Below are 26,959 nucleotides of genomic sequence, written 5' to 3' on the forward strand. Positions count from 1 at the left end.
CGGAAATCGCGTTGCGGAGTAAGGTGGAGGAGGCTTCGGCACTCGGGCCTCTATATTCAATATTTCAGGGGTCTCTCCTCTCCTCTCCTCTCCTCTCCTATACTCTCTGTTCCTCCTTCGTATCCTCGCCCTCTTCTACTTCATACTGTAAACTAATTACTTGTGGGAAACGCCGCCGCTGCGCCCCCGAGGGTGGCGAAAAATTAAGGGGGAGGAACAAAAAACACGTATTTTCTCTGAAACGAAACTATGGTGTCGAATATTGACTTTCTCACGTTGTAGTTTCAACGCGTGCAAAAGTTAAAAAACATGCTGCAAAATGCGTGAAATACCAAAATGATTTCCGAAATATGAGGAAAAAAGAAAAAATGAAATTGTTTTCAACGTTACAATTTCGAAAAACTAAAAATATCGTACGACGAGATATGTTTCATTTTGTGTTTGTTTCTTTTTTTTTTTTTTTTTTTTTTTTTACCGCAATACTTGTTTTTCTTTTTCTTACCCGTTTGTCGTTGCGTCGAAAACGTCGTTGTAATCCTCGTCGGTTACGTAATCCTCGACACCCGGATCCAGGTCTTCGGCGTCCATGTTACCGCCTGAAATTATAGGGGAAGAAATATCTTGTTATTTGCACACTGCTTTGTTCGTCGTTACGTATACGATACGAGAATGCAAGATTTCGAGTTTTCTTTAACGAGTGTGACGTACATTATTATACGACAAATATATATATATATATATATATATATATGTATGTATATATATATATGTATAGGTACGAACAACGCGAGAGCAATTTTTATTAACTTTTTATAAAACTTGTGTACACACGTGATAATATCTATTCACATCATGTATAGATTTTTTTTATTTCTTCTTCTTGATAAGTTTTTATGTCACGTGATACACGCATTTCGTGTAACATAATCGTTTTATTTTTTTTTTATTTTTCACCTCTTACAGGTATAATTATGTATCGAAAGATGATCATAAATTATCGACTAATATTATGTATATAACTACAGTATTTACATGTATTATACACATATATCGATTTTTAAGTGCAGGTGGTAAAATGTCAACGTTGACATTAATTAAGGAGTTACTTTAAAACGATCACTTTACCTTCATATATATATATGTACAGGAATATATAATTTACACCTATAATTAATTTGACAAGCGAGAAACAACGCGTTAAGTGACGAGCGAGTTATTATAATATATCTATGTATAAATACACACGTCAGTATATATGTATACATAAATTGAGATGCTGTTAACGATTTAAATGATAAGGGTGACCGAAAATTAATTAATGAGACGCGATGTTGGACCTAATGATGTATACATCCATATACTTAGTACGTATATAATTATACAAATCCCGATCATCGTATAAGATGATAATCACTTGAAACCGTACAATACATTATGTATAAAATTGTTCTTCCGTTTCAAATACTGAATCATATATTATATACGTGTTTGAGCTTAATCAATCATCTCTGTATATGGCGAATTTCATGATATTCCATGATATTGAGAATTCTGATATTGTTTAAAATTTGTCTTGCAATTGTCGCAACTCTGAAACAGTACCCTGTGTTTTTTTCAGATTTTTTTTATTCAAGTGCTCAATTATTTATAAATTCTTTGAGTGGTTTTGAAAAGAACCTTTTTTAATTTTACTCAAAAAATTGTATTGAGAAACTGTATTTTATATTCGAAATATTTCAAAACCGGGTTCATGATGGGCCGATTTTTTCTCATTTTGTTTTTTCAGCACTTTCAATTTTTTTGGTTAACTGAAACATTGATTAAACGGTATGAAAATTCTCAACTTTTTATTGAAACCGATCTAGAAATGTTCCAAGTGAAAAATAAAAGTTTTGAGAATTTTCACACCGTTCGAACAATATCTTGGTTGGTTGAAAAAAAATTAGAGGTAATAGAAAAATAAATTAACCTGATCTTGAAATGTTTGGATTAGAATATTTAGATAATTTAAAAAAAATCACGTAAAATATTCATAAACAATTAACCAACTGAATAAAAAATGTGAAAAAATTCCGAGTAATCTTTCAGATTTTGGACAATTGCAGAAAATTTTTTGAAGATAATCGAAAAATGGCGAGGTCCAGACTTCGGTTTGATTCGCATGGTGTTCTCTCCACACGTATGGTAGGAAAGCAAATTTTTCTTCCTTACTAATATCGTCTTCAGGATATAACAATTTAGAAATATGAAAGTTTATATGGGTTTTTCATAGATTTTCTCATCTCACTTATACCCGATTTTATCCAGCGTACTATCTTGTCGGGCACATCTGCGTTTTATATTCCTACACATGTTCAGTGTATTAATATACCAATATACTAATACACACATACGCACATATTATATATATAGACTATATATATATATATAACCTTTTACATGCAGAGAGCGGATTTCGCGACAGATTTGGTAATGTAATATTGCATGCGGGGGAAAAGCTTTCAGGGATTTTGCAAGCTGTCGTTGCAGGTGCAAGTGTGATAAATGAAAGAAAGGATCCAACCAACCTTTTCATATTCTCGCCAAATGCAGTATATATATACGTATATATACATATATATGTGTGTGTATGTATGTCCTTTACCGTTCCGTTGACTTTTCATTCATTTTCTCACTCTGCAAGCTTTTGCAATTTTTTCATACGCAGCCCCGCTTTCATTTCGAATTCAGTTAGACGTAAAGCTTTTTGCCCCGCGTAGTCGTTTCTTTTATTTCATTTTTTTTTCCTTCTTTCTTTCTCTCTCTCATACGTGACCGCGTGTCGAATGGCATAAGGTTGTAAACGATACCTTAAGTCTACGACCTTCTGCTACGAATTCAACCGTAAAACCTATGACCTATTTTTAATAATTTTTTTTTTTTAACTATTTTGGAGTCGAGTATAAATTCAACAAGTAAAATAAAAAGGTCGCACGGGCTGCCAGATGACACGAACTTTTGGTACTGTGGAAAAATTGAAAAATACATAATCTACTACGATAATCGCGTGAGAATTATTATTGTTATTTTTATCATTCCGATAATTGACGATAATTTGGATAATCGACGTTCAGAAAATTGGACATAATCACCGTCTAATTTTGTTAATTTCAATTCTTTGTGCGTTTTGGTAGTTTTTAGAACTTTTGTGAACGGAAATAAAAAAAGGGGTTACGTCCTTTTGTTTTTATCGTGGAATTTTTTTTTTTTTTTCGATAAGATTGCTGAATATTTGCTCATCTCGATTTACGTACGCGTTTCAAAGTTTTTAGAAGAAACAAAATATCGAGTTTTCCAAGATGTGAAAATCTAATTCGTAGAATTGTCAAAACTTAGAAAATCCGAATACAAAACTATGCAAGAAAACATAGAACAGCAAAATTTACAATACAATCTATACGATTCCATATTATCGAGGCGAATTCAGTCGATTCTAAATTTTGGCATTTTACGTTCTGACTTTTCGATTTTTATACTTCTCCATATTTCGACTTTCTACATTTTTCAATTCTAGTGAAAGTGAAATTTTTGATTATTTGAAAAATTGGATATTATCGCACTTGTATGTATTTTTTGTTTTTCATCTTGCTGTATTTTTTTTTTTGTCTCCAAGAACTTGCAAACGTTTTTAGAAACGGAAAACGCTTTGCCGTGAAATAATCGAGTTTCACTTATTTCAACGCCGACTGCGGTTGCTGATAATGGCGCTTATCTACAATTTATCTACAGTATGTAGTCGAGTATGTACAGTATGTATATTTGAATCGCGAAATTTTCAGACCGCATGGCGTGCAAGTTCGCTATTCCTGTCACTCGTTTTCCTTCCTGTCTGCACGCATTGTGTCCGCCTGACGCATGCGAAAAAACCGCTTTCGTTTATTCATACGTTCATCCGCTTACTCATTCATTCATTAATTCGTTCGTTCATTCATTCGTTCTCAAGTTACTCGTCGTATCTTCTCGCATTTCATTAAATGTTGATCCGTTTACGCGCCCGTCTCTTTATTTATTTAAATTTTTATACCCGATGTAAAACGTCTTATTTCTTAATCCTGTCTAATGAAATAAAAATCTCAATCAATATGTTACATCGATTTATTAGATCCAGAAAAATTTATTGTATAATTCGATACTTTGATCAAACTTCTTGACAATATTTTAATCGACGATGAATTTTTTTGTCAATATCCTTGCACGGAATTTTGATGAAATATTTTTTCCCTCTTTTTCAGGCTTGCCGGAATACCAGATTCTATTTCACCGGGAAAACGGCCTGGTGAGTCGATTCGTGTATATTATTATCTTCGTCGTCGTTGTTACTATTGTTGTTGTTATTATTATTATCGTAAAAACTTTAAACGGCTCGTTATGTATACACATATTAAATAATGATATTGTACGCATCGTTATCACTTTAGCATTGCATTATAGTAAATACATAAATTATACCATTACGATATTTTTCAACGGGGAAATCTTTGTCAGGATCTTGCAGTAATTTAGCGCCATTCGTTATTGTTACTTTATATCGCTAATCCTCCGTTTCAGTCAGCGAACTCACTTCTCTTGAATATTATTCCTGTACTTTTCGTGCTTTATTCTACTTCGGTCTCTTCCTGCCCCTTATTTTTATTTCGTTTTTTTCTTCGCACCAAACGTCATGCGATAAATTTCCAATTTTCAACACGTGGGAAAAATTTGCCTTTACACTTTGTATAACTTTGAAAAAATGTGAACGTTTTTTTTATTTATTTATTTATTTTTTTTTTTCTCTACTTCGAACCTACCGTTCATACTCCTCGTACAGACGGCGTGTGGTTTTCGATGTGTACGACATTCATTTCGTTATGTATCCACAGTTGCCACGTATAGGCGTATACGTGTAATATCATATACGCGCCGTGCTTGTCGGACGGGACGAATTGAGATTATTTAAAACACCGGTATCAACGTCCGCGTCATGCCGAATAGATTACCATACGTTGAATTGAACATCAGCTCTTCGCATCTTCGATAGTATTAATAATAACGAAGGTGTAACACATACTTTTGAATAATTTACATTTTATTTTCATTCTTTGAATTGTGTGTTTTTTTTCTTCTTTTCTTTTCCTTTCTTTTTCTTTTTTATTGTTTTCTCAAGTTTTTGGTTTTTTTTTTACGAAGCGGTACGCGCGTATAAATCGGTCGTAACGCGATGCCCGGTTTTTTTTTTTTTTTGTTTTCCAATATCGTCGAACGTATTTATTTACAGGCACAAAGAAACGAATAAAAATAAAATCACGATATAACACGATTTGGTATTTATTATTAATATTGTTATTTATTAGTTAACATCGAAGATACGTTTAATGTAATAATTTATAACGTGGTAGCGGTGATAGATGTAGATGCGTTATTAATACAATAATGTTTTATTTTGCTTATTCGTTTATTTATAGATTCGTTTAGTTTTTAAAAGTTAAACATTCGTATCTTTTCACATTTTCATTAAACGGTAATCGTCGTTTTTTTACCAACTATTAAATATTATCACAGGCGTAAGGTATGTGAAAAAAAAAAATGTAGTTGCTGCTGTCTCGTGTGTAGTAATTTTATATTCAGCGATTCATTTTTCTCTTCTTCCTCGCGCTATAAATATTCATGGGATTATTGCCTTGTGATTTTTCTCTATTGAAATTGAACCAGCTGCGATCAATTTTTGTTGTTTATTATACGGTACCTATAACGCGCATGTAATTCGAGTATATGTGTATTATACCTATATATTTATTATACTGTTACATTCGTTCGTAGCTTATGTAAATGTAAATGTATAATGTAGGTACAATATGGTTACGATTTAGGTATAAGACTGGCTTTGTTTTTTATTTTTATTTTCATAAATTACGATTGATATCGGACGTGCTTTAACGGATGTAGGTATACGAAGGTATAGCAATAATAAACAAGACTGGATAGCCGATTGCCACATTCAAAGCGGGATAAATTTTAAGACGTTGTGTGCGTAACTTGTATAGATTTGATCGTAGTAAAGGACGATGAGCAGAGAAAACAATTTATCACCTTTAACCCGTTTAGTAACAGTGAGATTCTCGGCTTCCCACATTAAAAATTTTCGTGTCCCAGCCTTAATTGTCACGGTTTTTTTGGAATTGTAAATGATTTTTGTTACTTCGTGTAACTCCCAAAAACCCCCGAGTAACAAGTTTCGGCTAGGATCGTCGAATTTTTATAGTTCCTTCGATTTTACATCCGCCATATTGATCCGCCGTCTTGGATTTTGAAATTATCAAATTCAGAGTTCAGATTCGTGATAGGCGACACCAAAAACCCTCGGATAACAAAATTCAGGCTAAAATATTGAGTCGAGAAATGTTGGACTGAAATGGTTAATCAAGACCGATCGTGACCTGAAGACCTCTCTCTCTCTCTCTTACACTTTTAAATTTGCATTTTGTTTTTTACACATCGTATAAGAAATATCTTTAATCCAAGGTGCAAAAAAGTTCCTAGTTTTCGCGCGGCTAAATTCCAATATGTCATCTTGTCAGTCAGGATGGATGGGGTTAATTGTTTCATCGACCTTTCAACCGAAGGGGATATTATAAAAGTGTTTTTGTTACTCAAGTTTTTTTTAATTTCACATTATATATGACATAGGTTCGTCGGATGGTTAATTTGAAAAAATAATACAACTTATTTACACGATCCTTGAATAGACTTCTCTGTATATTACATACACACACACATATATATATATATTAAATATGATATACAGGGTATCCTCTTTTAAAAAATATGCTTAGATACATCGAAAACTGTGTGTTAAGTTGAATAATTTTTTCGCGTAAAAATTTTATATATGAAAGGGGGGCTCATCGGATGAGGATCTCAATTTTTGGGTCTTTTGTTTTTCAAATGAAACCTCATATTGTTTTATCGTATTTTCTTATTTCTCATTGACAAGTGAGTAAGTTTTACTCCAAATTATTTTTTACTTTTCGTCTTCGAACAAGTCCAAAACATTATTCGAAGTTTTCTCGTGAAAATAGTGGCAATATGTGAATATTTGGGTAGAATTCAAAAAAAGAACTTGTTCTACGGTGAACCCCGAACTGTTCAACATTTAGAAGTGTTTTGGTGCTTGTTTGCGTTGTTTGTTCAAATTCTGCTTATCGTAGAACTTGATCAGATTTTGGGCCTGTTCGAAAGACGAAAACAAAAAAACCGACTAGGAGTAAAACTCACTCACTTTTCAATGAGATATAAACAAAATGCGATAAGAAATATGAGGTTCCATTTGAAAGACAAAAATTGGTCCCAGCAGAGTCCCCCGGACCCAAAAACTGGGATGCTCGTCCGATAAGCCGAAACATATTTCAATCTAATGCTTAGTTTTCGATATATTTTAGTATATTTTCCAAAAAAAATGGGACACTCGGTATACGCATAAGGCTGAGGGATCGTGACGTTGAAACGTCGAGAATGAGAACCTTACTCGACCTTTGAACCTCCACCTCCACCTCCACCCCCAACTCAGTCTCCGAATTCGCTTAGCCTTACAGCTGCTTTGGATGCGAGAATGAAACCATTATGAGATGTATTTTTGGACGGCGGTGGGTCCTTCTTCGACCCGTTTTAAACCACGCATCGCCAAACGATTTTCAAACCTGAACCCATCATCCTCCTCCTCCTCCGGCGTGTGCAACACCATCTCGAAACGCAGTTTTGACATCTCTGACATTTTGACGAGCGCATGCATTCTCATGGTAATTCACAACCCTGTAGCTCGCTGCTTTGACTTCGATCCTCTATCTCTTTTTATCCATTACCCTCTTGCCAGCTTCTCGCGTTGAATCGTTCCTCTACTTCGTTCAAAGACGGACGGATCGATGGATGGAATGACTTTTAACGCCGTTTCTCATCAACTAGAGTCAGTTTTGTTGGTCAGGTTTTTTTTTTTTTTTATACTTTATATGAATTATCGTATTTTGGGAAAGAATTTTATTCATTCGTATGCAACAATTTTGGGGCTTTTTAAGTCTCTGAATTTTTTGTGGCAATCGTTGGATACAAAATATTATTTTATGATGTACAGTTATTTGTTTTCTCTCATTGCGTTTTAGCGATCGCGTACTCGTGTTATTATTTATTTACACGCCACGTGCAATGTATCTGTACGAGTAAATATATACCACATTTTTATGTACGTACAGGTATTATTATACCCATGCAAGGTGTAAATAAGTGCGCTGGTAATAAATCGTCGGTATCTCCACGCGACAACGACGCCTATTTCTATAGGGTATATAAATGCGAAATCGTATGTATGTACATAGGGAAAATTCACTTTCGCAAAGGCGGTATTCTAATTACCTCAGATTTCGCGATCGTTTCTCACTTCACCCTCTATCTTGTAAAATGATCTTTCGCTGATTATTATACCGAAACCCTGCCTCGCATATTTGCAATTGCGAAAAAACACCCCACGCGAATCGGGCGCTGTTTATATTGAGCCGTGTCGACATTTTGTTGTTAATTTTCAATGAAAGAATTTTAAAATGTTCCCGAAGCTATAAATAACAAGCCCCTTGAACTCAAATCGCTCAAAGTGTTTTCATATTCTTCAGAAGAGAGAGAGAGAGAGAGAGAGAGAGAGAGAGAGAAAAGAAAAAACTCCCCTTAAAAATAATCTGTGGTGAAAAAAAGTTCGTTCGGTACATGGTTGGTGGTCTTGCGCAGGAGGGGCGGGGATGTTTTGATCGCTTGTGAAAGTGGCTGAAAATAAGAAGTGAATGGAAAAGAGAGAAATAAAAATAAATAAATAAAAACAAAAAAATATCCCTACGCGAAAGTAACGAAAGACAAGTGAAAGTAAAGGTGAAGAAGGAGGGAGAAAAAAAAAAATAATTCTTCCCAACCATACATATTATACATATATAATATATATATATATATATGCACACGGGTATGACACAAGGGGCGAGTTTGAAAGGGCGAAACGTTTTTCCCTTTCCTCCGTGCGAAGTGGACGCTACTGCCTGCACGGAGTTACGAAATGCGGGGCGGGTTTGCCCTGCACTTAAGGGTGACTGGCCTACAGGCTCAGGGACGAGGGGTGCGATTGAAAAGCCCCGTTTAGCTGGGGTGCGGCGAGAAACGATTGTTTGAAACTTGCGGGGCGTCGTTTCTCGATTTCTAAATGGAGGGGGAGGGTGGGGATGCTTTTTTTAATACACCGTGGAAATTCGAGGATTAAACGATATGCTCCGCGGGTTGATTTTCAGCGATTGTTAATGCTTTGTCGAATTTGAATTTATGAAACGAGAAGTAATTAGAAGAGTAAAAGTAATTGTAACGGAGAAAAAAACGAAAAGTATAACGTATCGATAAGGGAGGATGTTTCTTTTTTTTTTGGTCTTTAGAAATTTCAGTTTGTCGGCGTTGATTTGTTTATCATAAGCATGGCGATTTTTTTTCTTTTCGATACACCTCTTTTTGAAACAATTTTTTTGGAGAAAAGTATCGGTTTCGGTTGAAAATCACTTTTTCTAATATCAAAGAGTCTCGATGTTTTCAGACCTGGAAAATCCGAATAATAGGTTTTTAAAAAAATGTCAGTTTTTCGGAACGAAGGATCGATGAAGAAATTTAAAACTTACAGGATCTTACGGTCAAATGATGGGCATGAAGATATTTCCGTGTCCCGTTCAATTTGGACTTCCGGTTCTACCGGAAATACATTGATATTCAATGCTTTACCAACAAATCTATACTTTTTCTTCCTTAATACTTCTTCCCAATAAGCGATCATGTTATTCCCAGTTTATACAATTATATTGAAACAATTAGATTAGGATTTCGTTCTTTACAGTTTTTTATTTTCAATTCTTCTTTTATATTTTTTTCATTTGGGTGCTCGCTTATTTTCGAGATCATCAAAGAACAAATTGTTTTCTCTGCATTAGTTTCCTTTTTTTTTTTTTTAGAGAATCTCGTAAGTTTTTCATTTTGGTGGATTGATCTTGGCGCGAGTCTTCATGTAATCAACATCGATTTTTCACATTTCTTGATCTTCTTTATCATCTTGAATCGCTTTAGAATTTTTTTTTTTTTTTTGCTTTCTTTTTTGTTTTTGTGATCAGGAAAAATAAATTCACAAACCAGTCAATCAAACGAGAAAATTATTGTAAATTAAATGATCACCTGACGGATCGAATTAATCTTTCCAAATTCATATACTTTTGACAAAATATTTTTAGAAAAATTTTTGAAAAATAATCGTCTGCTTTAATATTATATTCAGAATATTTTCGCAGCCTATGATCGTATTCCCATATTCAGAGAAAAGTATTAAGAAAAAATTGTATGTGTGAGTGAGTGAGTAAGAGAGAGATGAGAGGACATTGATCGGTTTACCGTGAAAGTGTACGCGGTAGTGCAGCTTGATGTTTGAGACTTCGCTTCGGTCCCACACACACGCACACACACACACGTACATACGTGTGGATATACACGTGTGTAAAAAGCGGAGAGCTGAGAAGACTTTGATAAATCGAGTTTCAAGTTTTTCGCCAACAGACTTACTCGATTTCATCCCGAAGGATTCAGCTCCACCTATACATGTAAATATAATACACAATGCGCTCTCCTCTTCTAACCTGTATGCCACGTGCGTGGTATGCTCAGCCGTGTATCATATTGAGTGGCGTCTATTCAAGCGCTAGAAATCAGAATTTCCAATAGAAAAAAAAAATATACTCCCACCTTACGTAAAGTAATATTTGACATTTATTCGCAATCGAATCGTTGTACATGCGGGCAAAAGAAATAAAAATATTACCGCAACGTAATTTCGATTCTCGTTTGAATTTTTTTGCGATAGTAATAATAACAATAACAATAATAATAAAAATTGACACGAATTGAAAATTGGTATTACAGTCAAGTATTATCCACTGGGATACGTTTGACGATACATGTTACTATTATCCACGAACCATTGTGAGATATATCTTGGATAGTTCAAAGCAAGACAATTTACTAAATGTCTGTTGTACTTCTGACAGATTTTGAAGGAAATTGAAGTTTTTTTTTTTGTTCAAATAGAAAAAAAAATGAAAATACATTTTTTTCGAGCAGTCTTCTTTCAACTCGGTCGAATTATTGCTGTGACGGTTTTTTCGGTTTTCTTTTCGGGCATCCGTACACTTATCGATTGTATCTTCAATATCCATTTACATACATATACTATAGTATGTGGATACATCTTTGCCCGCTCACTTACTCGAGGGAATTGCTTCGGAGGTATTGCACCGTTTTATTTAGCGAGTTCCTTTTTTTATAATCGGTATTTCTGTAGGTTTTTTGATAGCTTCTCGTCGCAATCAATTTCCAACTTTCTTCAGCCCACGATCACTTAATATATAAATATATATATATATATGTATGAGGACTTTGAATAACTTAGGAAAGAATAGATTTATCATGAAATGAAAACAGGGCTTTTTTAAAGAGCGTTCAATTCTCTAGAAAAATATGTCTGTGAATATGTCAGTTTTATTTTTCAACGCAACGTGTTGCAGGGTGGAATACATATTGTTGTTACATTTGTTATTACTATTGTTATTATCGTTGTTACAAATTAGACATGTTTTTTCACATCTTCAGTTTCGGTGTTTGAATTCAAGCTGTATTTGAACAGGATACTGGAACGCGGATCGCAGGTAAAACTCGCGCGTAACTCGGTCGAAGGTGTGAAGATTCGTTTATGTGTATATATGTAAGTCTGCATACGTATGCGTCGCGTTGAAATGAGACACGGCTGACAATCAGTTTTCGATCGGTAACTGATCTAGTCATTTTTGATTGTGCCAGGTGAGGCATCAGCGACGGCAAAGATCGCGCCAAAGACTCCAACGGTCAGAATCAGCAACAGCTTGATCGAATTCATGCTGCGAAAGTACAAGGATTATTTATCGTTTGTCACTCGTCGAGGAAGTTGGCCAATTTTAGCGAGGCTTTTGACTTACTTTGATGATTTTAGCGGGTCAACGAAGATTTTCCAACTATGCTCTATGCCCGCATTTCTGTCGTTTATATACCCGCGTGTTTGCCGCGTCGAAACGCTTCGCGTCCTCAGACACGGGCAATAATTATTTTACCGTTGGCGATAAAAGCGGCGCGATCGTGTCGAACGCGTAAAAATTGCGACAGAAAACGCGAAATGATAATAAAATTTGCCGACAGTAATCACTTTATCGATCCCGAAGCGAAGCCTGTGAATAATTATCGCGAACACGGTTCTTCGATACGCGTCGACCTTCGTTTATAAGCTCGAATCGCTTCCCCTTATCACAGGATTCAATCTCTCTGCAATGATTGTGGATGTTTGGTAGACCTGGAGGGCTGCGAACTCCGTCGCATATTACACACTCGGGTCGCAATAAGGGTGAAGCTCTACCGATGATCGAAGGCTACACCCTCCAGGCGTTGCATGCAAGTATTCTTTGCCGATCAGCCCGCCGAGATTTTCACTTCATCTCCGTACGACGAATCCCGTCGCCGCCAAATTTTCATCGGCCCTTTGTCGTTGTTGTTGTATTTTCTCGTCATTCTGGACAATTTGGTGGATGAGAAACTTTTCCGGAGGTGTTTTCGTTCCTACGAATTGAGCATTTTTTTCTCTTCGTCGGAAAAATTATCGTCTCGGTAAGTTCCTGATCGTGTCGCACGATCTTGGCGTAAAATTTTATCACGCGGCGTGTACGATTCGAACGCTTCTTATCATTTTCGTTTGGAGTACTTCCCGAACGACTGCAGAGTCGCTGCAGCGGCGTGAGTTAAAGATAAGAATTTCAATCGTATTGCAGGACACGTTATTTTTAGGCAGGAAAGTTTTCGTAAACGGATTGGAAATGTGAAGCGTCGTCCGCGAAATCTTTTCCAAATATTGTGAAAAGAAAATTAGTTGAAAAATTAAAAAACTGAATGCATCCGCATTTAAGAAATTCTCAATCCCTGGATTATCCAATATCCAGGCACTAAGCGCGCGATTGATCGATTGGAATATTTCGAAATGAAAATTTTAAGGATCATAGGCAAAAGAACAATTTCTCACACACGCACAGCATTATTTCCAACGCGCTGTGTCTTTTTGCACGGTTGAAGATATATCGTTTTTATTTTTTTTTATTACTGTTGTTGTAAATTAAACATTTTCGTCACATCCCCAGTTTTGGGGTTCCAATCGTTGTTCAGGTTGTATACTTGAACAGGATATTCTTACACAGATTTCAGAAGAAACTCTTATCTACCTTAGTTCAAAACATGAATATCTAGGTACATGTTTTCAAACGATCTGTCTTTATTACTTTTTTCTCTAACCCACCAGTAACGAAACTCAAATTTCTTTCAATCTTTGAACGACCGTAATTTCTCGTGTAAACGTAATTCATTTCGCCTGGAGTTGTACAACTTCACAACGAATAGAAATATGGAAAAGAGCGAGAGGAAATTGTGCTGCATGCTTTGTACTTTGCAATATCCGGAAGTCAGCTCGCGTTTTCTCGTCTGCAGCGCAGGATGCAGTTGTTAGTCGTGAGGGTGATGCGAGTGATTCTGCACTGCAGCTACCGCCGCATCCAATCACGCGGAAACTCTTTGCCCTGTGAGAGTAGAGCCGGGCGATTGCAAAGTTCCTTTGACGAACGGCGTCCGATATTTTCACCGTGCAGAGAAAAAGCGCGAGCGGAGAAAAACGACTTGGCGGAACGAGAAGGAAGGTGATAAACGAAGCGGTAAACGTTGCAATTTCAATTGAGAAACTCTTAGAGCAAACTCTCGGTGAGTTTTGCAACGAAGAGTCGGTTCATTTGTAAAGACGGTTTTGTCAAGAAACCTACCTTGTATCTACCTTAAAGGTTATACTAGGGACGAACTAAGAAGCGAAAGAGGAAGATTTAAAGGGTAGGGTTAAATACATACCAGGGGAATTCATCCTCGACCCTCCGCTAAGCACGCAAGCTAGTTTAGCCCTACAGCAGCCAGCGTTAAAGGCGAGGATCGTAAAGTTAATCACTGTGTGGCGATAAAAGTTGCTATAAATCATAATGAATGGAGAGTGAAGCGAGTCAGCTAGTCGAGAAAGTTGGACGGATAGAGAAAGATGAGAAGGTACGAAAGGAGAAAAGCCTCGCCGGTGGTATAACATATTATGTATGTACCTTACACACCTCGTTGGGAGACAATTTTCACGGGCACAATGGACTTGACGGGTCAGGTTGACGAACGTTTTTCATTCCGTGGAATAGGGCTAAATTGGCTGGTTTTTTCCATCAGGGTTAAGGAAATTAGAACGACGATGGCAGTGATAGCGATTTTTGAGAAAAATTGTCTACGACGTTGAAACGACGAAGGTGCAGAAATGATTTCAGTCCTTACGAACAGTATTCTTTTTTTTTTTTTTTTTTGGAATGCAATGAAAACACTTGAAGCAATTTTAGTTTAAGGGATTTATTATTCATAGTTTCAATAAAGATTTTATAATTTTTTCATTGAAATTAACAACAAAATGACGGCATGCCGCATATAAGTAGCTAACGACTCCGAATTCGAGGGCTTTTGCGATGGCAGATCTTCTGACATCACTGTTCAACTTGTCACAGATGGGTAAACTTTTATGATTAAAAACATCTTTTTGAGGTTCGAGTTCGCGGCCGAAATGTTGGAAAAAAAAAATTCACATATATACGATTACGAATAAAAAATTGTTGACAAGAATTGTATAAAAAAATGTTGGGATTGAAGTACAAAAATCTAGTCATGAGCTCGAATCGATGAACAATCTCCGCTACCGGATTGAAAACATGGCCGTTCGTTATTTACATGCGGCATGCCGCCATTTTGTTATTGACTGTATGAAAAAATTCGAAAATGTTCTTGAAACTATAAATAATGAAGCCCTGAAATTCAAATTGCTTAAAGTGTTTTCATTTTCTTTAAAAAAAAATTCGAAAATATGTATGATCTTGGACCGTCTCAGTTGTATCCTCTTTCCCCTTATACGTCATTGCAAATTCTCTGATTCAGACTTCCACGTTGTTGCATTATTTCTAAGTACGATGAAATCTTTTGAAAATCCGTGAAACTCACTGGTATAATTTGACAAACTGGTGGATGGTGCTTCGGATGGGGGTCGGGGAAGAAGCGAGCAGGTATCCGAACCTAACTAACTCAAGTATCTGTACGTATAGGCGAGGTTCGAAGGGATAAACGATGACGGAACCGTGACGGAGACGACGACGAGGACGGCCTCATGCAGGGTGAACGAGGAATAATAATAAGCTTGTCGTTAACATCACGCGGCACTTAGTGCTTTGATATTGAAATTATGATGGTTTTTATTACGCTTCCATGCGGCGTCCCAAGCGTCCAGCTCAACACGCTTGTCCACCACACCACGCTTCTTCTTCTTCTTCTTCTTCTTTTGGCTTTGCTTTGCTTCGAGCTGACTCGCGCGAGGATGAAGAGGGGGAGAAAAAGCCCGCGAGCTATCTCTAGTGGTACTCGTTGGGTCCTGACAAGTTCAAGTGGCTGGATAAGTTAGGGTTTTTAGATTGCGTGCCTCGATAGATCGTTACGACGATGGCGATGACGAGGATGCCGATGATGCCACTTCTGCGCCGCGGCGAGTCCCACGCGCCGAACACACGTTGAGTCTTTTCACCATTTCACTGATTAATCGACCCGCCATGTCGGTATATCAATGAATTTATTACCGGGGTTAAAACACCGGGCGGGTGTTGCCTCCTAGGAGGAACACATTCGGTCAGGGCTTAAGTCATATCGAGTTTGGAGGGGTTTTTTAACGACTAGAATAACGTGTCGACTTTCACACTTTTCGTGTTCTGGCCACGAGATTATATATATTATTGGACCTTAACACGGAATTCAACTTTTCCTGTCTACAAGCATACTCGACGCCTTCAAGCACGCGACAAATCGTTTATACGGTAGTAAATTTCGATTTAGAATCATTATCGCTGCTGGTATATTCCACGCATGCGGTGCCTTAGGTCGCAGTCGTTGGTAATGGTTTATATCCCCATCATTCTACTCAATCCCTCTGTACCCTTGTAACATTCTTCCCAAGGCACCGATGAATGGATTAAGACTTTGCACTTTTACGAATCAATTAGACCTGTCAAATCGACACGTAAAGTACTTTGTGCCACGTGACGGCAGAGGTTATGAAATTTCCAAAACTCTTGCCCGAATCTCTGAGATTTCTTTGAGAATGATTTGGGTTCAAAGTAAATACATACGCCCGATATACGTGAGAGTGGATCGAAGAGTCCGAACATGCAAGGGCAGCAGACCTGATTCAATTGTTTGTTCAGCCCGGTGTCAAACGCACCCCGAACGCCGGCCGGTATGCTCTTTTTTTCTTTCCAATTCGATTTTCTCCTTTCTTTACTTTACCGTTTCGTTACGAACTCTAACCCCCTTTCATTTCATTTCGTCCTGACGCCACGCGTCGCCGGTCACCGAAGTGCCTCCTCTCTCCACGTTCGTGCCCATCATCGGGTCGCGCCTAAAATCCAAACTGTATCCGTTCTGGACTCGAGTGAATGAGGGCCCCCCGTTGATTCTTCTCTTTCTCTGTTCATTCGCCACATCTGTGGACTTCGGCATCCTGCAACGTCGAGCTAAAGGGCGTCGGGAGACTAGAGTATCTGCAGTTGGGTCTGGTTTTGGCACTGACTCCATGCTGCACCGACAGATGTGTCCCTTTAGTCTCCCCGATCGTGCAGTTAACGGAGTCAAAAGAAACTTTCATTCGGTTACTCGTCGTCAATATCACGTGTTTTGTCACAGTGAAGATGCGGGTTGAGATTGTCGTGAAATAAGCGATGCTTCGTGTTATTAGATTAATTTATTCACTCCTAAAGTGAGAGGGTCAAAAAAAATTCGGACCACTGATTGAATTTAGAAGCTTTGAAATCCGATTGACAAGGTTGATGAACACTTTAGGTACTTTTCTTTACCATGCTTATCCTAAATTAATCTTAAATCATTCTACGGTGATGACTAATCGTAGGAACATCAAGCTGATTGTCAGAGTGAAAAAAAATTACTCATCCTGACCAATGTTGTGAAAGTACGTATATTGATGGGTTGGTTTGAAAAATCAAACCGAGACCTGGGGAATAACTAGGGTTTAGGTTTTTTCCTACTCTCCGCAACTAATGGAGCCACAATCCCCTCCTGATTCCTTCTCATCTTTTGCAGTCTTCTCTGTATGGTCGTATATACAGTCTATTCCCCATTCTCGTCCCCTTTCAGATTGCGGGATTAACGATGCTAATATAGTAATAAAGGAAACTCGGGCCGTAAAGGATACTCGTTCTACATATATCTGCGCTTTATGGCTACTCATCAATCGATTATTCGTCATCACTTCGTATCCTATTATCTTTCTTTTGATACTTCGTTTTTTCCTGTTTAACCTCCTCTTGTAATGCTAGAAAAGTTTGGTCGTTTTTACGATACGCTTGGGGAAAGAAAAACAATGTTGAAGAAGCGATAACAGGAGGTTGAATAAGGCTTTCGCTTTTTGATGCAAGGTAGGCGGTGTAATCGTAGAACATCATGGAAACCAAAACCGAGAGAGTCCTGGACGAATTATTGTTTTGACTTGAATCTGAAATCCTGGTTTTGCGAACATCGCCAGTTTGCATACGTTCAGCAATTTCACTTTATAAAATTCCTACTACCGATACACTTACCGACATCTTACCCAGACTCAAACCCTCCTCCGCGATTTTGTCTTTCGGGTCGGTACAGCAGGGGTTGAACGCGGTGACGTCATCGCGAACAAGGGTTTGAGACTGGGTGAGTGTGTCGGTAGTAAAAATCTGTATCCAGAACCGGCCTAGTATTACTACTTCTGAAGTATCTGAGCGACAAACAAATTATTCCCGAAAAACATGGAAGACGAAGACTTAGCTATAAGCGAGGTAAACAAACAGACAGACAGGGTTATATCTCAGACTTAAATGTCGTCGTCGTTGCTGGTTTGGCACCCTCGCTGTTAGGTGCTAGGTACTAAACGTGAGAACAACACGAAGTCACGTAATAACCCGTTGCTCAGGCTTTTTGTTTATCTACATTGTGCACTCGCGCCTCCTTCCATCTTTTCCACCTCTTTCTTCCTTTGAGTCGTCTTTCCACTGTGACGACTACTAGACATTCTTTCGGTTGAAGACCCACGTCGTCGTCGACTGCAATGCGCATGGCGGTTCCTTATTATACCCGCGTACTCTTTATTCTCTGTCGACGACGTTTCGGTTCCAACCATCACGCGGCTCTAGTCAAGTGAAAAGCAAAGTATTTCGTGACAGGAAAATAACCTTCGCTGTGTCATGCTGCTCTGAATAAGGATCAGTCAGACCGTGGATTCTTATTTTTAGACCTCTGTCCCGGCTGCTCTTTCCTCCTATCTTATACATTTCGGCATTTCTGTTAATAGTAGGTGTGCGTATAGCCGGCTTACCACGCTCCGCATCCTTCTTCAACCCCCTTCGATAAATTATAGTAGTTCTGCTTCACGACTACTCCCGATGCTTGAAAGGACCACGATCATTACCAAGGGACAAGATTGATAAGATTTTCAGTAATACCAGTTTTATTCAGTCGATAAATTGATCCTGGTTCTTTTCAAATCGATAGGCCATCTTTCAGAGCGGTACGAATCCCTGCGGGTGAAGATGTTTCTTGAATATTTACGGCTTACCTGTAACAAAAAGGGACGAACCATTGTATGAATTTTAAAATTCATGCAATTGGAAAAATCCTTGTCGCTCGTTATCTCACAATGGGACTGGTACTAGGAGTTAACAATCGAACTTGTACAAAGGAATGACGACGCCCGTCAGAGCATAACTCCGAGCTTCTTATAACATGGGTAATAAATTGTTTTCTGGTGGCGGTGCCGCAGCATTAAGCCATAATTGTGTCTGTCATTGTTGTTGTTATTATTATTATTATTATTATTAGTGTCATCATTATTATTATTTTATTTTACCAAGCTTGTTTTCCGTCTACATGTATAACTAACGATCCTACTACCTGCAACAGTTGCGTCGTGTTTCTTTCCGGAAACTCGATGAGGAGAAAGAGAAAGAGAAAGAGAGACAGAGACAGAGACAAAGAGAGAGAGAGAGAGAAGGATGCATGAATCATAACTACTTGGAAAACTTCTCCGAGAATATGGCGTGGCTGCGCGTTCTTCAACAACGCTGCCGAGATTTAGTCTCGAGTATGAAATATAGTGGTTGCAGATTTTGCGGTACGGTTAAAACGGAATGAGAAAAGAAAAGGTAAAGAAAAGAAACAGCTAGGAAGAGAAAAAGAGTAGGGACGTAGAAGGAAGTTCGGTTTAAAGCTGCAACACTTGCAGTACGTTGGGTTACCTTGTGTAATTTTTTTGGTTCGTTTTTTTTTTCCCCTACCTTTTCTCGTGTACGCGTATAAAGTATAATACAAGTTCTGCAAACTTTTTTTTACGTTCTTGCGTTCCTTGTCTGAGCCTTATTTTTTTATTTCTTTTATTTTATTGCAATATCCATTTGTAACGGTAAGGCCTTTGGCCATCGTTCTTCAAAAACATCGATAGATCCTGTGACGTATTTCACACGTGGTAATCCGAGGACGGGGTCAAAGGTCTGTTCATCCACCGGTTTTTTATGTCGAAAGTAAATGTAGACAAATCGAGTCTGTGAAGGGAAGGGGAAAAAAGGTGCTGCCGGTCTTTTTTATTCGTTTTCTAGTTGAGAGAATTTTTCTTCATTTTTTCGATTTTCTTTGAAGAACGGTGTCTGGAAGACAGAGAGGGAGTCAATGGGATGTCAGTCGACGGACATCGCGTAATATATATTACAAAACGTATAACCTTATATTATACCCGTCAAAGGAAGAGAGAAAGTGAGGGAAAAAAGGGATCGGCACTCTGCACCGTGTCCTGAAAATACCGATGCTATTTTCTATTTTCTATTTTATATCGCTCGCTCCATAGACGATGTTGAAGATTCTGCAGGGCTTCTTTCTTATATCCTCATCATTCGATCCTGCATTCCTCACTACCTACGTTACTGAAAAATAAAAAGAAAAAAAATTCCATACCGTACGATGAACGTATTTTCATATCTCTTTTTCAACGAAATGAAGGTACCAAAAGGGGAAGAAATAGCCGACTTAGAGAAAATAGACGAGGCTTTGTTTCAAAATCATAAGAATTCCTGACAAACATAGAAGAAACGTTATATAAATTTTCCTAATATTTATTATACTTACTCAATTATTTTTTGAGCTTGAATTCCCTTTCTTTTTATACCATTCCTGAGGCTCTCCTCGAAAATTCCTTTGGGTTTATTTCAATAAGGGTAAGAAGCTCGAGGCACCCTCGAGCATACTCGGTGTGCAGAATCCAGGGTGATATAAACTCCTCCTGCCGCGTAACCGAGACCCTCGATGTCTAAGACTTCCTTCCTTCCTTCCTTCCTACTTCCGATCCTGCTTGTACGTCTGTCTCCTCCTCTATCGATGATAGCATATTCTTCTCCCTACTTTTCCGTCGATGATAGGATTCCACGTGATCATGGTCGTCCTCGATATGTGCGGTAGCACAACTGTATCCAACCGACCATACGGACCGGAAGATAACACGCGAAACCAATATACAATATACCTCACACATTTACGCAAGATGAGATACCGTGTGAAGCGTTCACTTTGCTGTACGTTACCTCTACGGACATCTCGACAAAGCCTTCGGAAAGCGTATATTCGGTCTCTCAACTCGAGTACCGCTGGTAGGGATCTTCGTACAGTTTAAAATGGCAATGGGTGAAGTTATCGGTGTCATAGAACCAATGAAAACAGTCAAAAATACTTTACGTGTTTCCGCATTTTGAGAATAAGAAGATCAACAAGATTCCTCAGAAGATCAGATACTAGATGTAATACGTCTGGACAGAAATGGAATCATTAGAAAGTCAAGGTGGAACACTGTCCTGATGTGCTTCATCAAGTATTTGATCTTCCGAGGAATCTTCTTGATCTTCTTCTCAAAATGCCGCAACGCGCAAAGTATTTTTGATCGCTTGCATTGGTTCCGCGACATCGAGAACTTAAATTCATCAATTGGATGAGGTCGATAAAACATTTTAATTTATAATGACAAACTCGCCGTTGACTTGGGTTTGTAATGTATTTTGATATTTTTCCGCATTCCCGAATGGTAAAACGACCTATCAACAATAAAAAGTTTATAATTTTGCAGCCTCTAAGCTTCTACCTGATTTCCTCCGAATTATTTACCGACACACTTACACGCGCCAATTAGAGAGAACGAGACGTCGGAAATCTGGGGTTGAATCACCCAATCGTGGAAAATTAGCGTCGAACATGCCCATCCATATGTATAAGCTGCGCAGTAATTCTCGGGGAAGGATACAAAGGACACTCACCGCCATCCGGCCCTCCGAATATCGTCGTCTCTTCTATCGAGGCTTCCATGGGGAATGGGATGAGGGTATTTTGCCCTCGGAGTGACAGGCGTGGGGTGAACGCGGTTCGCCGATTTTCACTCGGGGGTTCTGAAACTCCCCCGACGTCGCTCTGGTGTCTGCAGTCGACCGTCTGGAAAGGGAAGCCAAGGATGAGGACGAGGATGAGGATGAGGGTGAGGATGAGGAGGAAGAGGAGTTAGCCGTTTGTAAGGAAACCTCCGCACCCGCTAATTGAGGATTGTTTCTTGCGGCTCCGGTACAGGTTGTATAACTATACACTCGTCGCGGCTCTTGAGACGCGAACTTATCAGCCCTCGAAAGAAGCTCGCTCTCTATTTCCATACCAGAGACTGAATTTCGAAGCTTAATGCCTCGGTTTCATCGGTATTCTTATACCTTCAATTGGATTATAATTGCTCGAATTACGGTAGATTCAAGTGTCTAAAAAGTTTGACAATCCTCACGGAATAATTAGGCGTATTATTAACTATACGTACGTATCGGTTCAATCGATCACGTGGTCCACTTCTATCTTGATCATTTTTGTTAAGGTTTATATTGTTGGCGAATTGGGCGAAAGAGAAAGAAAAAATTATGCAGCACTATAACGAGACTCGGAGTTTGCTGCCGAAAGTGTACACGTTTTTTTGCCCCCATAACCATATATGTATAATCTTCGGGGTTCACTGGTGTAATATTTCAACGGGGGTGGTGGGGGTGTGGCACACATGACAAGTCTAGAGCCTCGTCGTACAATACCGTTGACGTGTTTTATTGGGAACGACGAGGACGTCGTGCGGACCCTCAGATAATTTTAGCGATTCATATGGGGGAGAAAAGAAGAAGTAGATGAAAAAAAAAGAGAGAAGGAAGAATGCTCTCTACGTCTTTCTCGTGCAGTCAAAGAGAGAGAGAGAGAGAGGGAGGGAGGGAGGGAGGGAGGCTGTTATACGGATGACGTCACGCGTTGACCAAACTATGCGAGGATGCACAGACTCAATTGAGAAGGGGGACTTTAGCGAATCGATGCCAGTGTGTTAATGACACCCTGGAGATGCTGTTCCACCGCCCTAGGCGTACGAGAATTCACGACAACCCGGTGAACCGGAGGGTGAACGACACTTGGCCGGCGTGGGAGATAAGAGATCGTTGCAGTTTATTACGAGGAAGAATATAGTGAACAGAGGCATGAGAAGTGGAGTTGATAAAAATTATTTATCTGCCAGCTGCCGGATTGTCATCGATAAATTTGATGACTCGGTCAAAAGTCCGAAATTTATCATCTTTTACCAGATGATGAAACGTGTCGGGACATGTTCGTACAAATTACTTGAAGGACTTGTTTCATAAAGTGGTGATGGGTACCAATGGTGTGTAATGTTGTACAGTTGATGAACTCCAAAGCTTTGTGACCTCTTAGGAATACGATGATTAGTCTAAAGCATGATTAATTGACTTTTATCACGTCTGAATAACAATTATCGTTCGTAGTTTTGGATGAATTCGATCAGTTACGATCGTTGTTCCCGATGCTCAGGTATTCCGACACTTTCCTGTGCATTCTTTGATCCCAGAATGGCACTCACAGGAAAAGCAACAAGGAATCGGAAGAAAAGTTTCAGACCTAACAAACTAGGAAACCCAGAGTGCTTGTTCATCCAACTCCAGTTGGAGTTAATTCAATAAACAACTTGTTCATTATACCGCAGTGGTGTGGAAAGGGCACAGAAGAAAAGAGGGTGTGCCGGACTTGTTCCGACGCCTTACCGGTCATGTACTATAAACTAGGCTTTCGAAAAGTAATCAGGTGGTCTCTTTAACATAATGTTGCACCGTCGCTGCGCTCTGTGTATCAACGATTTTTCTTAATTATTTGTTTTTTCTTTTTATAGTGAAATTCATTCAATAATTTCAATTTTCTTACACAAAAAATAGGAAGTTATAAAATAATGCGACATTTTTTTTTTTTTAAACTTTTCTTATCGCGACTCGGGGTCCGTCGAGGTGCGTGTGTTGCCTGAGCCTGATGCAGGGCCACCATCCCCGCTATTCCTCTAATCCAGAAATCGACGAGTATATGGAGGGCCGGTGAACCGGGGGTGGATAAGATTCCCTCGGGACGTGGATCTGTCCCCAGGGTACCAGGGATATGCGAAGCCCGCTTCCCCCGAAACTGGGGCGATATAGGGGGTAGTGGGATACTTTTACCATGGGAAACTACGGGGTGTTTTGATATCACAGGGTTGCGTTATTTGTAACGCTGTGAAACGGCGCAGGGCGGTAAATTTTTTTCACCATTTTTTCGCCATGCGATATTCAAACAACGTCATACCTGGCTTATTAATTTGATACACCGCAATTTGATACTGTTGCACGATTTTCGATTTGTCAGAGATTACCGAGATCGATGTGAGTATGATCGTTAATGTGGAAGAGATTCGATTCAACCACGACGATTCCGTGGCGGAAAGAAAATATAAGAAGAAAAAAAAAATAAAAAATAAAAAAAAAAAAAAAAAGAAATGAAAGAGGAAAGGGCTAATAAAGCCACAAACGTAAATTGTATTGCGTTGCGTAGGGAACTTTCTTACCGACCAAACTAACCCAACGTAACGCGTACGACATGTGCATGACGCACATTGTGTGTATTGTCCCCCCCCCCCCCCCCCCCGTCCTTCATTCTTTCGTGTTTTTTCAGCTGGAGGTTGAATTTTTATTCCATGCGGGTGAAGGGAAGAAGTATTCTTGACGAGAAAAATTAATCGTCGTATCAATCTTTCCGCGGTTGATATTTTTAATTTTCATTAATCGTCGTACTACAAAATATAAGTGAGAAAGAAATAACGTGAAATTCCTTTTATCGGACGATCAAATTAATTCAATATAACAGAACAATGGATTTTACTGAATAACACATAGATTCAAATATTGCATCACTGGTTATGAAATTTTTTTTCCACGATGCTTTAGCACGGAATTTACATACAGTATACGATGTAGACCGAGTCCATTTCAAATTTGAAATCGAGCAGACAGGTATACGCAATGTTATGGAGTTTTTCCAAATTGAATTTTGTTGTTTTTGAACGAAAAAAAGTGAACCTTAATTTTTTGTTTTCGACAAAAAAATCTGCTACGAAGTTGAGGCTATATATTTTTCAAGAACTTCAGTAGCGCGCGATTAAACGTTCGAATGGCCATAAATTCGTAGCAGATTTTTTCTTCGACAACAAATGATTACGGGTCACTTTTTTTTCGTACAAAAACAACATATTTGAACTTGGAAAAAATTCCGTGACATTACGATTTCCTACCTCTTCGATTTGAAATTAATTCAATCTATAAAATACATATTATATATTATACAATTCAATTCCGTTCCGTTTCCATAAATTATTACTATTATTAATATAAACCGTATAACGATGAAATTAACCCATAGCTATTATTACGGTGTCGGGGATCACGAAATGGTGGGAAAGGGTATTAGTCCGTTGCAGAGATAATTGTGATTACGGGAATCGTTAATCTGTTAATGGACTAGTCGACAACCCCCACACCCCCACCCCGCCCTTCGAGAACCCATGAAACCCACGCGTGGCATGTAAATGTAGGTAACAAGTGATACACACTGTGCAGTATAATACGGATGGGGAATTTGCACGCGGTTACTCTCCTCGGTTTCGGATTCGTCACGCGTCGCTAAATGGAGTTTCACCCCTCTCTCTCTCTCACTCTCTTTTTCTCTCTCTCTCTCTTTCTCTTTCTATTCTCTGACATAATACGTGGAAATGTATATATAGATATGTGTGTGCATATCACACGCACACGTGACCACGCTTTTGGGAGGTTTACCTTGTACGTAATATGTCGGTGCAGGAATCGGGTATATAACGTACATTCGGAGGGTGTCACGTGACTCGCGTTTACCCTCCTCATTCTGTTGAGGACCGCAACGCCATTACGTTATTGCACGGAACCTCATGTCGAGCGCAAACTGTCGTGTTATCGTAATTATCATTATCATTATCATTGTGATTATCATTATCTTCCTCACTGTTTCATCTGCATTTCGGACAGCCGCGCGACAACGAAATACGGAAAACAAAGACGGCGCGTGGGAGAGAGAGAGATTGAGGAATATAGACTGAACCCGGGTGCCAAAGAGTTGACGACAACGAGGTTCTACGGGAAATTTCCAAGTCCAAGCGCCGAATTAAGATATTTTCGATTGGGAGTTTTGAGGGGAAAAAACGAAGGAACAATTTTTCACATACGCGCTATTTTATTTTCAACGCAACGTGTTGCAGGGTGGAATACATATTGTTGTTACTATTGTTATTATCGTTGTTACAAATTAGACATGTTTTTTCACATCTTCAGTTTCGGTGTTTGAATTCAAGCTGTATTTGAACAGGATACTGGAACGCGGATCGCAGGTAAAACTTGCGCGTAACTCGGTCGAAGGTGTGAAGATTCATTTATGTGTATATATGTAAGTCTGCATACGTATGCGTCGCGTTGAAATGAGACACGGCTGACAATTAGTTTTCGATCGGTAACTATTAGTAACCGTAGTAATATTTTCCACTGCCAGGTGAGGGATCAGCGACGGCAATGATCGCGCCAAAGACTCCAACGGTCAGAATCAGCAACAGCTTGATCGAATTCATGCTGCGAAAGTACAAGGATTATTTATCGTTTGTCACTCGTCGAGGAAGTTGGCCGATTTTAGCGAGGCTTTTGACTTACTTTGATGATTTTAGCGGGTCAACGAAGATTTTCCAACTATGCTCTATGCCCGCATTTCTGTCGTTTATATATCCGCGTGTTTGCCGCGTCGAAACGCTTCGCGTCCTCAGACACGGGCAATAATTATTTTACCGTTGGCGATAAAAGCGGCGCGATCGTGTCGAACGCGTAAAAATTGCGACAGAAAACGCGAAATGATAATAAAATTTGCCGACAGTAATCACTTTATCGATCCCGAAGCGAAGCCTGTGAATAATTATCGCGAACACGGTTCTTCGATACGCGTCGACCTTCGTTTATAAGCTCGAATCGCTTCCCCTTATCACAGGATTCAATCTCTCTGCAATGATTGTGGATGTTTGGTAGACCTGGAGGGCTGCGAATTCCGTCGCATATTACACACTCGGGTCGCAATAAGGGTGAAGCTCTACCGATGATCGAAGGCTACACCCTCCAGGCGTTGCATGCAAGTATTCTTTGCCGATCAGCCCGCCGAGATTTTCACTTCATCTCCGTACGACGAATCCCGTCGCCGCCAAATTTTCATCGGCCCTTTGTCGTTGTTGTTGTATTTTCTCGTCATTCTGGACAAT

General features: G+C 38.9%; 2 protein-coding genes and 2 long non-coding RNA genes across 4 annotated transcripts in view; 1 reads left to right on the forward strand and 3 right to left on the reverse strand.

The window, feature by feature from the left end:
• The window catches only part of LOC107226948, a 110,486-nt gene that overhangs the window by 36,943 nt on the left and 46,584 nt on the right, over positions 1-26,959 (forward strand). The window contains exon 2 of the mRNA XM_046734672.1: positions 4,272-4,315. The gene's annotated coding sequence lies outside the window, so the exon portion shown is untranslated. The remainder of the gene's footprint in view (positions 1-4,271; positions 4,316-26,959) is intronic.
• The window catches only part of LOC107226920 (tyrosine-protein kinase transmembrane receptor Ror), a 126,349-nt gene that overhangs the window by 31,606 nt on the left and 67,784 nt on the right, over positions 1-26,959 (reverse strand). The window contains exon 2 of the mRNA XM_046734668.1: positions 503-596. Coding sequence (XP_046590624.1) covers positions 503-596 — 94 coding nt within the window. The remainder of the gene's footprint in view (positions 1-502; positions 597-26,959) is intronic.
• Positions 11,584-12,791, reverse strand: LOC107226927. The gene is made up of 2 exons (XR_001525712.2): positions 12,075-12,791; positions 11,584-11,996 (listed from the first exon to the last, which is right to left on the reverse strand). It is a non-coding gene; the product is annotated as an uncharacterized LOC107226927 (long non-coding RNA).
• On the reverse strand, positions 25,880-26,397 carry LOC107226926. Its single transcript, XR_001525711.2, has 2 exons — positions 26,367-26,397; positions 25,880-26,288 (listed from the first exon to the last, which is right to left on the reverse strand). It is a non-coding gene; the product is annotated as an uncharacterized LOC107226926 (long non-coding RNA).

The sequence above is a fragment of the Neodiprion lecontei genome, chromosome 3, assembly GCF_021901455.1.
Source record: "Neodiprion lecontei isolate iyNeoLeco1 chromosome 3, iyNeoLeco1.1, whole genome shotgun sequence".
Taxonomy (NCBI): domain Eukaryota; kingdom Metazoa; phylum Arthropoda; class Insecta; order Hymenoptera; family Diprionidae; genus Neodiprion; species Neodiprion lecontei.